We start from the raw sequence: 12,488 nt of genomic DNA on the forward strand, positions 1-12,488 counted from the left end.
CTTCACTATAAAGTGAATTGGCGATTTATCTAATAGAGACGATAGAAGATGGCAGACATCAAAGACAGAGAACCAATCACGCCTTATTGAGTTTATCTCTGAAAGAACACAATTTCACATCTAATTTATTTTCCATCTGAACTGATTAAATAGGACGTGCCACCCGGACGAGATTGAACTTTGAAGGGAGTCTAATTTACGCCAGGAGCTGTTGATAGAATGACAAACGTGTTGCAATGAATGATGTAAACTAAGTGAAAAAAATTAAAGATCGAGTCATTATCGGCGCCACCTTAAGTTTTTTACCATACATTTTAGAAGCCCAGTAATTGAAAATAACATGTTAATTACTCTTCGTAAAGCAGGTCAAATCATAACTATTTGGTGCAGTCGTAGATTTTCTGTTTTCATTTTGAATTTGATATCATAAAACGATGTCCATGTAAAACTGGTGTTCTCATAAACCATGCAATAACAGAAAGATCACTTTCCACGGCGAACATAGCATTTAACTAAACGCGTTAGGTATTCATCTCTGCTCGCACAGTAAATTCCGGTCTTGTTGGCATGTTTTCTTTCGTGTCTTTATACACTTTCAAGAATTCCATATTGCAACGACTTCATGAAAAAACTAAAGAAACGTTCCAAATACTTTTGCATTTATTTTTCCATATGCATCATGTATTAAAATACTGTAATATTATTTACATTCTAAAAGATTTATCAATATTTGAATATCCCTCTGGATTTCTTCCATTAGCACACCAAAATCTACCATCACTACTGGTATATACAAGCTGAACGATTGACCTTTCTCATTTACATTGTATAAATATACATTTAAGGTTGTCAAAGTAAAGACATGCTTCTAATTTATTCATTACATGTAAATGGAGCTAGGGAACTAGTTCAGAGGTTAACAGAGTGACAGCCTTTGATCAAAAACAGTCCATTTTCTTACACAGAAACATCTAGCAATGTCTGTTTGCTGTCCAATATTGGTAATTTCTGATTATATTGCTGTTTTGCTCCATCTCCAAGTTTAATGATCTGTACATACAGACCAGAATGAACCATCTCTGTTGCCAACATTATTCAACACATTATTCATCTGATCCATCTTCTCAAATTTAACCTAGATGGCTGCTCCACCTTCACAATCGACAGTCACAGTGGGATCAACTGGAGGTTTGCTTTTCTCACTCCATACAAGAACCAGGTCCATGAATAATAACCTATCATAAATGTACAGTGGCAGGTTTGGGAGGGATGGCACAGTCTGCCCCCAGGAACTGGTCAGCAATCCTGGCAGCCTCTCTTAAACCACTCAGCATTGCTCCATGCACAGTGGCAGGATAGTTCCTGATGGTGTGTTCCCCTGCAAAGAATAATCTTGGGATTTCCTGTGGTTTCTTGTCATCCTTGCTGGTTTCATTGTTCTGGGTGATATTTGGCTGAGAGATGTTGCCATCATTGTCCACGGCTATTGGAGAGGCCATCAAATCATAGTCATTACCTGAAATGATGGTTGTGCTTATTACCATTATGTGTACTTTATATGTATATGTTTAATGTATGCCATATATTAAACATATACATATAAAGTACACATTGATGAATAGGTGTGCAATATTGAAAGAAATTTGAAATATCCCAAGGTTTATGATGAAAATGTCTTTGATACCTTTCAAGCAAAAAAAAAAAAAAAAAAAAAAAAAAAAAAAAAAAAATATATATATATATATATATATATATATATATTTTAACACAAAATTTTTAAAAAATTAAGTTAAACATTTTATCTATGTCAAATCAAAATATTTTTATTTAAATACTTAATAGTTTGCAATATATCTCTTACCTGAAGATCCAGCAGCCACATAAGAATAAGAGCCTCTTGCCCAAGGGTCTGCACGCCACCTAGTGACAACCGTTTCTCTAGGCTGTAACATGGAAAATATCCATAGTCATATTTCATCTTCGAAAAGTACATCTTATATTAAAGCACTCTCTAAAATGCAATTCCCTTTAATAAAAGATAAAGTCATTGACACCAAACCTCTTTTCTTTTTACAATTTTTCAAACTCCCTTCCTTTGGTGATGAAATATGTGTGTTGCAGGTCATGAATGAATACAAAATACTTACCTGTGGCACAGCATGGTTCCCAAAAATTCCCTTCAACACAGCAATTGAGCGTCCAACAATGACATCATCACTGACATTCTCCATGATGGCCGCAGCCTCCCCAGCTACCAAGGCCAGCAGGACAGGTGCCTTGTACAGGTTCCAAAACAGGAACAACTCTCCTCTGCTGGCTGTGGTGCTGCCAACATGACCAAACAAGTTGGCATTGGGATCCCAGAAGATACGATCAAAACACAGTACAACCTGTAGACAGAACCAATTGCTTCTTAGAATGTTTTTCACTGTATTGCTACAATTTTAATCATGGGGAGAATGTCTTTGATTTCAAATATTCCGGCTGTAATTTTAAAACAGCTATTGCGATGAATCTACCTACCAGTCTCTAATGCTAATCATCAACTCAAACTCTTATAATGAAAAAACACAAACAAAATTCCAAGGACTTACTTTCTAAAGAGAATTCTTGTAGAACTAGCACTACTGTATCATTGTATATAATACCTTATTGAGATTCCCAAAGCCCATTCTTTGTATGGCTGCAGTTTTCCAGTCTGGAAGAGGTGGCATAAACTGGACAGCATTGGGCCCTGACCCCCTCACTGCTTCCTTCATCACACCCAGGGGAAGTGTACACAGCACTGCATCAGCTTTGTATGTGAGGGGATTGCTGTTGTTTCTAGCATTACTGGTCACTACCTCCACACCTGAGCATAAAAATACATATTTATATGAATGCTAGAAATTGATACAGGGTTAAAAATAAATTCATTTGTTCAGAAAACACATTTATATTTATATTTAATGCAGTTTTTTTCCACTGAAAAGAAATGAGACCCTTTTAATTGTCCACTACAGTCTTGAATGTTTTTTGGTAAAAGTGAAAAAAAAAATAAATAAGACACTCTGTGCAGTATCTTCAACTAACATGTTTTAACTCATATATCTCATATAGTAATATGCTGAGACAATAAAAGACATATATATAATAAAGCTTGTTCTCTATAAATGTTTTCAAACAGTTGATTTTCATTCATTAATATCTAAAAGCACTGGCCACCCATAATGGTGCACTGAGTACAATTGACAGTCCTTATCCAAAAGATGTCATAAATGAACTATAATATTACATGAAAACATACCATGTTGTCCATGTCTGACCTGTCTGACTGCTGTGTTTAGTTTGATGTCCAATCCCTCTGACAATGCAACTGGGACACAGGAGTAGCCATTGCGCACTGAAATGATAAAACACTGTAAATTATATCTCACTAAGATATAACAGTTGTGTTAGGCAACAATAAGTCACACAAATATTTTAATTTTGCCAGTTTACCATATCCAATCTAATTTTTAAGGTTTTTAAAGCAAGTCCAAACTCTGTATTTACCTGTGAGATGGCTTCCTGAGAATTCAAAATCATCATCCTGGTCCCAGTGTTTGAGGGAAAGATTGGACAGTGGTGTAGCATTAGCAAACTCAAGGTTGGCAAAATGCCAGTCCAAGATTTGGCGATCCCGTGACGAGAGGTATACATCACTGGAACATGCGTAAAATAAAATTGCTAATTTGGCCCTATCATAATTTCTCTAAGTGATAGAAGAGAACCAGACGAAGAGCTGTGATTGAAGAGGACAAGTCTAGTCTAATCTACTCTATTTTGCGTAAAGCTTTGCACTAAATGGTAAACAGGACATTAACAACTGTTTGAGCAGAAACAACATGCTGCACCATGCTCTGTCCCATGTATTTGTGCATCATGACTCGAAACAAAAAAATATCTGATGTAATCAGAGGTATCCAAATTAATATGCTAAGATTTAAACATAATATCTGGAACTTCTTTTTTTCGCAATACATTTTTGTTTAAATATTTCACTTGGGTTGTTCCACTCACCTGGGAGGGGTTGACTCCAGTTCATGTAATTTGTCTTCTATTTCTTTCTGCTGTGTAACTAACTGAGAATATTCCTAAAAGAGTACAAAAATCCATAAAAAATTATCACTCTGGATGTCCATTGACACATGAGACTAATCTAAGGAAGTGACTTTGAATCATATTGTTTTTCCAATAAAAAGAACTTTCAGAATGTTTCAATATGATTATAATATACAGATCAGATTTAATGTAAATTAGGTTTACTTACTTTAACTGCAGTATTGAGGTCCCTCTGTTTACTCCTTACTAAGAACTCTGCTGTGATATCCCTGGGCTGTTTGACTTCTGAGGCATCTTTCCACTGTTTATGATATTCCTGGATTTTATCTTTCAAGGAGATCATCTGAAAACATTTTTCATAAATTTTCCTAAAACTGAAATGGTATTTCTTTTTTTTTTCTACCTTTTAGCACTTTGGGTTGTTACAACAATTACCCTCCATACTGCACATGAGACAATTACCTTAAAAGAAGTGTAAAGCACTGATATTATGGCAAGACAGAAAGTCATTTTTTTTACCTGATTTTGGTTCTTCTTTAGTTTTTCCTGAAGTTCAATGATATTTTTCTGATGTTCAATTTGTTTTTCTTTGACATGTTTTTCTTGTAGCCTACAACAAGACAAGAATACATGAGCCACTTCCGTTTAGCATCAATATTTGGTAAACCAATGCAAAGAAATCATCTTGTCCAAAATGATAAAAGATCACATACCAAGTATTTTAGATAATCTAAAACTTCACCAATGTCTAAAAAAATATAAAGGATAAATGTTATTTTTAAATTTCATGAGGACTGGAGACAAACTTTAAAATACAATTAGGAGAATGTATAAATATGATTACTTGATGACCAGCTCCAAGGACTGGCCCAGAGAGACAGGCTTCCCACTTATGAAGTTGAAGTCCATCTGGTGAGACATGTATGACGTGGCCTCTAACAGACGGTTGAATTCACGTTCAACCATTTCATCTTTGTCTTTAGCGACCTTCTGAAATAAAGGAGATATCAGATTGTTTGCCATTACTGCTTTCAGTTATAAAATCTGTTCTCTTAAACAAATCTTTCTCAGGTGCAAATTAAACCCTTGTCATACAAGTGGATAAAACAACATTTACACAATAAAATAATTACATTACAAACAACTGACATATTGCTAAAAATCCTAATTTACATTTTTTTACTAGAGCCTATTACCAAAATATCAATTTACATTAAATAAAATAATTATACATTATCAGATACTTGATAACACCAATGACTGCATGTCAAAATAGCAAGAAAAAAAAACAAACAAAAAAGCATTCAAAGTGATTCACTTACTGTATTGCCATTACTCTCATACAGTGGACATTTTTGTTTTATCTTATGTAATTCCATAGCAACTTGCTTGCTTAACACCGTGACAGGATTTCCTCCTGGAAAATATACAATGACCCAAATGTAAGCTTGGATGATATTCAAGCAAAGTCAAAACTTCTAGCAACAAATGATCAGAAACCCTGTTAGGTAAATACGTATTATCTATTAAATTATCAGATAGCATTCAAGCCTATTAACATTCCATTTGTAACCTAGGAATCAGACTGAGCAAGATCTCAAAAGAGACTGAATGCTTTTAAGGTAGATAATATACCGGTGTAAAAATCAAGCTTTGAGTCTAGATCTTAAGACTATTCATTTTGATAAGCTGGGACTGAAAACTATTACGAGATAAATAACATAAAAATACCCCATCTACATAAGTGGAATCTTACCTAAACCTGTAACCACCATGGCTCCAAGGTCTGCTATGTAGTTCCCCTTTCTAAAGGTTGCTACTCTACCTCCGACACGGTCCTTTATTTAAAGAAACATGATAACCCAAATAATATAATGATTTACAATCAAACAGCATGAAATAATGGAGGGCATAAAATTTGAGAGCTTTAGCCATCATGCTTTTTCTACAATGCCCATTCAATTTTGAAAAATTTTCCGTCAATTTCCTGAAGGGCAAGTCTATATGATATGCATTTTTTCAATATCTCATCTGAATGAAAAGCAATTCCATTGGCATCAAGAAGTATTTCAAATTTTTGTTCCTTAAGTGCCAGTTTTTTTAAGCACCAGACAAGTGCGGCAAGGTGGGGGTTCACAGAATTTGACCTTATTGGGCTGAAATACTTGCCTGAGGACCCTTTTAACTTCTGCCAAATGTTATGCCATATAACTGTATTTCAGGGGATTTATGCCCAATTTTTTGTTTTTCCAGCTTTCGAAGCAGATTTTCAGTTATCATACACGTCACTCATATATATGCTTATTATAATGTTATCTAGTAATATATTTACTATGTACATGTATGATGTATTTTGTTGATCAATATTCTTCCCCCCAAGACATTCAAACTAAAAATATAACCCACCTTGTCCACACTGTACCCACTTTTTTTACCCCACCCCCCAAAACTAAGTTTACGCATGGCGATTTTCAGAGGGTCATATACCCACTAGTAGAGGTCCTATGGCTGTCAAACCAGTATGAGTTTGTAAAGGAACATTAAAGATATAAAGAACAAAGGAGATCCTCGTGGCCTTTTCTTTTGTTGGCGATATATTTTAATATTAAAATATGCGAAAATTGTAAAATTTGGATGGGTGTTGCTCTTGTCTTGGCCAGTAATACCTGCTCAGTTACTCTAATCACGGCAGAATTGAACAATAGACTTTACAAGAATAGGGAATGGCCCTATAACAGAGCCTACCTTTGGGATTTAAACTGTCATATTTATATTTTGAGGACTTGTGATCGAAATTTATGTAGCTTTGGTCAAGACATAAACCCTTTTCAACCTGCTACTTGGCCTCAAGTTTTTACCCTTTGCTCAATAGCTTCCATCTCGATTGTACACCTGGGAATGGTATTCCCTGTAATACTATAGCTTACAAAATTAATTAAAAATATTTTTAGTCTAAAAAATTTAATTATTCAGAAAATAAAATGACAAACAACCCACATTTTTCTTACATTTAATCATATAAAGAAAACTGTATTCCTTTAACATTTCTTTTAATCTACTACTTCAACAATTATTGGACACAAGTGGGCACCAATCACACACACAACTTTTAATCAATCAACAATGTTTTATAATGCATAATCATCTCTTTATTGGATCTTTAAAGTTTAAGTATAAATAAGCAAATTATTTGGAAGTGTAGCAAACAATTCAAATCTTCAAACTGGAAAATACTTATTACCAATAACTTAATAAATGGGTGGAAGGTATTGTTACTGCCATTCAAAACTACTCCTGTCACCCTTAACTGAATAAGACACCGACAAAGTTTTGACTCAAGATTTAAGTGAATGTTTCAAAAAAAAAAAAAAAAAAAAAAAAGTACACTTGATTTTCATTCTACAAAAACATCAAAGTAATGCAAATCTATATTATCCAACTGAATCCCCTTCCTGAGAAGAATGAAGAAATAAGTTGGACTTATGTAATGGTGTAATTCATGGGTTATTTTGCACTACTCAGGACCAGGAACATATATTGCTGCTTTCAAATATATAAGTCAAACTGATCTTTTGCTCCAAGGAATAAAAATATTTATGATATTCAATATCAATATCTCAGTAAGATCTTATCCCATTTAAAGGTGGCATTCACGGATATCTTTAGTAAAATGAAACAGAAAAAAGCAGACATGATCCTAGGTTTCAAAAAAAAAAAAAAAGAACTCCGAACATTTATCATGGGACTCAACAACTAAGCGGCCAGAGGTCCGGGACACCTTGAATTGACTTAAAAAATGCGGAATTCCACGTTTCTGGGGCAAAAATTCATGTCTGAAAAGCTCCTTGTAAAAAAAGGTAATCGAAAAGTGTCAGTTTTCATCATTTAATGAAGCTCCCATAAATGAATTTACTTCCTAATGGGAGATCTCCTTGCTACTTGCTTGGATCATCATAGCTGACATTAGCTATCTGTCAGGTCATTGGTGTCCTTCCACTGCAGATACAAATACTTGTCCAAAGTAGATAAACATCAAAAATACATTTTAGTCTGTTGGGCAGTAAGTCAATCCTCTTCACAAAACTTCTTTTTCGGGTGCTTGGATTAATCACTCTATTTTCTTTGCCATATATCTGATTCCTGGTTGTTCTTTCTGACCAGTCTCCAAACATCTAGCTAAAATAACAACAAAAATTTATTCTTTAATCTACTGAATGGTTCTAATTTTCAACCAACAAAATTTACCATGAAACCCCATTTTAGGCTACAACTAAGCTTTATTTCATATATATATATATATATATATATAAAATATATGAATGTAATTGTGATATGATTGTTACTCTTTTAATCACTAGCAATGATCTACAAAAGCAGTATTATTTAGTTGTGAGGGTTCTGTAACTTGTTGCTCATACAAACAAAAAAATTTACACTGCTAACAGGTACAGTACAAAACATAAGCTCTTTTCACTTTATGTAATAACAAATTTGCTGTGGTTCTGAGGGTCAGAGATAGCAGTATTTAGATGATGACTTAGCTTCACTTGTCTAATTACTATGCATATTTAATTCAAACAACACAGATATCATACCATTATCAACCTTCTGTCTGTATGTGAATTCGGTGTGTTAATTAATTATAAAGATGTGACGAATGTCACCTTTTTAATTACCTGGGCCCAACGAACTGAATATCTTGGCTTCGTCTTGATAAAAATTTGGATACACTGTGCATGAAAGCTCCCGCTTGGTCCGAGCAAGGAAAGTCCTACAATAATAACCTGGTCCGAAGAAGTAGTTGACGTGTTCTTGCAGCCCCCCCAAAGGACCCACAGCATGTGACGATGCGCTGGACACACGACTGAGTCGAGCTCACTCTCCATTTCCTCTGATGATGACACTGCCTCTCATTAGCCTCTCACTCTGCATGTAACTTTTAGCATCGGGAGGTGACCCCAATCATCTTAGTCGTATCTCCTGAGTATCGCACAACCGTTCCGTCTTTGTAACGGTCTACAGAACAACAAAGTATGCGCTTTGCTGCTTGAAATTCGGAAAATCTGCAGTGCATTCATCACACGTTTTCCACCACTGCTACTTGAAACTGTCATGGCCGCCTACACGAATTTAGTTTCGAATGCATGTTTACCCCCGTATTTGAACTTAGCATATACTTAATATCCAGGAATCAATAAATAAAAACTACAGAAGACTATTTCAGTTAATTAGTCCCTAACTAACGTTGAAATTAACTTAAACATTCTTGAATGCAAATCGAAACTGTGGGAAGCAAAAATGTTTTACGATAATGTAGCCAGAAAATAGAAGAATTTGCGTCGCTGTTGCAAAATTTGTAGGGAAAAGGCCACGCCAGTGTTTTAATTTATGGTAGGCCCCTTGTCCATATTTTTAGTAAATATCAGTGATATTATCTAAGGTGCTCTACTAGTGGAGATATAAGGCTATTGACAGGGTGGGTATCTGCGGCAGTCATCAAGTGACCTCAAATAACCTTGGTAGTTTGTAACCATAGCAACGGATTTATGATATAAATCTCTGTCGTTATAAAGATTATATATCCATCTTTCAATTGTGGTATTGACCGAAGTAGTGCATTGATCACTTGATGCACATTTGTGAAGCAAACTTCGGTGAAAAATACACCACTCACACAGCTGAAAAGTGAGACGGGAGCCACGCGAGGCAGTGAAATATGCATGTGGCTGTATCTCGACAATAACGCAACGGAAAGCTTTAATATTTTACAGTTTAATTAAGGTCACAAAGGTGATTAACTGTGGGCAAAAAGAGTGTATTCTGTGAGAACCCCACCTTGCCGCTTTTTGGCTGATTTGCCTGGTGGTTAGAAAAACTTGCACTTAAAACCATACTCACTCTTGCTTCCAATATGACAACATCCATTCCAAAAGACTGCAACTGTCTGGCAGCAGCTAGACCAGAGATGCCTGCTCCAATAATGACAATCTTGCCCTTCTTCTTTGCTAGATATTAAAAAGATGGAATGTTAGTTTTCATATCGATATCATTTTAATATTTGTTATGGACATTTCTGGTGAGTTACTTATGACTTTTAAGGAAGGAGTTATTAAATTAGAATACACACCTGGTATTGGTTGCAGCCTTTTATAAACACCAAAATTGATCAACCCAACTCTTTCAAGGTACCCATGAATACATTTTATTAACATTCCATCACCTGGAACATAAGGAAACAACAAATTACAATATAAAAAATGTTGATCTTATCAGAAGACTTTTAAGAATAAAAAAAAATTGAGCAAATATTATTCAGTAATAATTAGTATATGCTATTAATAACCCATTCATTAACAAACAGTATAAATGGCCCTTAAAATGAGTAAATACCTTCATCTGTATATTTGATATCCAATACATATCTTTGCACTTACTGTTATATGGAGGCTCTATTTGAGCTAAAGCATTTTCATAGGTGCACTGCTGTTTGGGGTTCTCTAACCAAAGTTGAAGCTGAAAACATTACATTTACTGTTCTTCTTTACCTTTATTAATGAAATACATATGTACTTAAATTTTATCCAGAAACCAACGGTACAATAATTACTGAATTATTCTTTATTTGGCGAGAGCACTGCCATTCTCTGTGACATATAAAACAACATCATCAAGTATTTTTGTTAATCTACTTTAATAATAGTTTTCTTATTTTGAAAGATTTAAGACAAATAAATAGCTTACCAGTCTATTCCTTATGTACAGGTAGACTTTTTGGGTTTGTGGTGATGCTGCAGCAATTTCTGGAAAGTATAATGCTTCCTGTTGTGTCATCTTGTCTGACGGCAGGCGGCTCTGGAATGCTGCACCTTCAAGACCTAACAAACAAATAATTCAAAAAAGTTCACATTACCTTTATCAATCAATTCATACAATGTAGTAGCATTCATTATATTTGCAAAGGGATATCATCAAAAAACCTTTCCATTATGCTATGTAATCATTTTCTTCAAAATAACAAATGGCATTCACAAAGTGGTACCTGCAACTTGGCTTGGATCTTCCAACTCACTCTCGTCTGCAATCTCCTCCTCTTTTGGTGGAGGAGCAGATGGCTGTTGCTGCTGCTGTTGCTGCTGTTGCTGAAGCTGCTCTTGTTTATGTTGTAGGTGTGTTGGGAGAAGATGTGGATGATGATGATGATGGTGGTGGTGGTGATGGTGATGCTTTTCCTTGGCTGGTTTCACTTTCTTTTCTTCTTCTGAGTAGTATTCATCTTCTGATAAGTTTGCCAAATGTTCATCCATTTCTTTGTATTCTACCTGTTTGTATCAGTAATATTAAAACAATCTGTTTTACATGGACACATATTCAACATAATGTTATATCAGATTTCTTATCTTCTCTAGCAGAATGGAACTTGATCACAATTACATGCACTGTCAAATGAAACGGTGCAGTTGAAGAATTCCAACATGATATACCACTCAATTAGACGAAAGTGGATAAGTAGAGACAAAGCCTGCTAAAACAGAAGCATTCAATTAATTTATACTTTATTAATATGATAAATATACCCATAAACATTCATCTTGCGTTTATAATTTCTTTATGTTGGTAATTAATGATGTAATTGGTAAATATTGACATAGGTAAACAGCAAACGTAAAATACCCATATGGCAACAAACCCCGTGTGTATAAATATGTCGAATACCATGACATCTATTTTGGCCTTACAAAAATATCACATCTCTACATACCCTTGGTCTTTTTCGTCTGCTTCGTCTAGCGGCATCTTCAGAACTGAGAGTATCGTCATTGTCATCAACCGGTGACGCTCGGCGTTTTCCCTCTTCACCACTGGGCTCGGGCTCTTTCTTGTCGGTTTTGGGTACGGTAGTTACTGCATCTGATGTACCTTTAGAAATCGGAGAACTACTAGACATTTTATCATCCATCGAGAATACCCTGCGTCAAAACAAAGACGTTTGCAGATTAAGCCTCACTCGGTCACAAAAAGGGCATTGGGGTAAATAGAATAAAAAGATTGGCAATATGATAATAGCGGAACAAGCAACCTGTGGTACTGTGTTGCGAACTTTGAGATGGCAAAACGAATGAAAACTAAGAACCTGAAATGGGAATTTTTTCAGTCTCTAGTCACTGCATTGTCAGTTAGGTAAATTATAAATTTGAAAAGTAGGACCTAAAGATCGAGGAAGAAAATCAGAAAAAAAATTGGAGAGAGAAAAACATAAGAATGAATGAAACCAATTTTCTTATATACTAATAGGTATTATGCACAAACTAAGTTGTCTTCAATCACATTGCTCAGCATAAACTGACTAGCATTCACACATTTTGCATTTTATCAGGCAACCTGGAAAGAAAAGAAGCGCAATCATC

At 35.0% G+C, this 12,488-nt stretch overlaps 1 protein-coding gene and 1 long non-coding RNA gene across 2 annotated transcripts; both read right to left on the reverse strand.

The window, feature by feature from the left end:
- Window positions 1–803: 803 nt before the first annotated feature.
- On the reverse strand, window positions 804–12,132 carry LOC106170923 (lysine-specific histone demethylase 1A). The gene is made up of 18 exons (XM_013550984.2): window positions 11,843–12,132; window positions 11,123–11,402; window positions 10,825–10,958; window positions 10,518–10,596; window positions 10,211–10,303; window positions 9,982–10,088; window positions 5,840–5,921; window positions 5,406–5,500; window positions 4,928–5,073; window positions 4,603–4,693; window positions 4,292–4,426; window positions 4,042–4,115; window positions 3,535–3,683; window positions 3,287–3,382; window positions 2,649–2,851; window positions 2,148–2,390; window positions 1,862–1,943; window positions 804–1,516 (listed from the first exon to the last, which is right to left on the reverse strand). Exons 1-18 carry the CDS (start codon window positions 12,038–12,040, stop codon window positions 1,239–1,241), a joined length of 2,565 nt encoding a protein of 854 aa, XP_013406438.2. The 5' UTR covers window positions 12,041–12,132; the 3' UTR covers window positions 804–1,238.
- On the reverse strand, window positions 7,078–9,969 carry LOC147764858 (uncharacterized). Its single transcript, XR_015331955.1, has 2 exons — window positions 8,760–9,969; window positions 7,078–8,259 (listed from the first exon to the last, which is right to left on the reverse strand). It is a non-coding gene; the product is annotated as an uncharacterized LOC147764858 (long non-coding RNA).
- Window positions 12,133–12,488: the final 356 nt, after the last annotated feature.

This window comes from Lingula anatina, chromosome 1, assembly GCF_051362555.1.
Source record: "Lingula anatina isolate TDL-2025a chromosome 1, LinAna3.0, whole genome shotgun sequence".
In the NCBI taxonomy this organism is placed as follows: Eukaryota; Metazoa; Brachiopoda; class Lingulata; order Lingulida; family Lingulidae; genus Lingula; species Lingula anatina.

What these genes read in the sequence shown, in the direction of transcription:
- LOC106170923 (XM_013550984.2), bottom strand. Translation starts at nt 12,040, where the DNA reads ATGGATGATAAAATGTCTAGTAGTTCTCCGATTTCTAAAGGTACATCA. An exon ending in AGATCCAAGCCAAGTTGCAG is followed by an intron (nt 10,959 to 11,122) that starts GTACCACTTTGT and finishes TTTGTTTGTTAG; the next exon opens with GTCTTGAAGGTGCAGCATTC. An exon ending in CATGGTGGTTACAGGTTTAG is followed by an intron (nt 5,501 to 5,839) that starts GTAAGATTCCAC and finishes TATATTTTCCAG; the next exon opens with GAGGAAATCCTGTCACGGTG.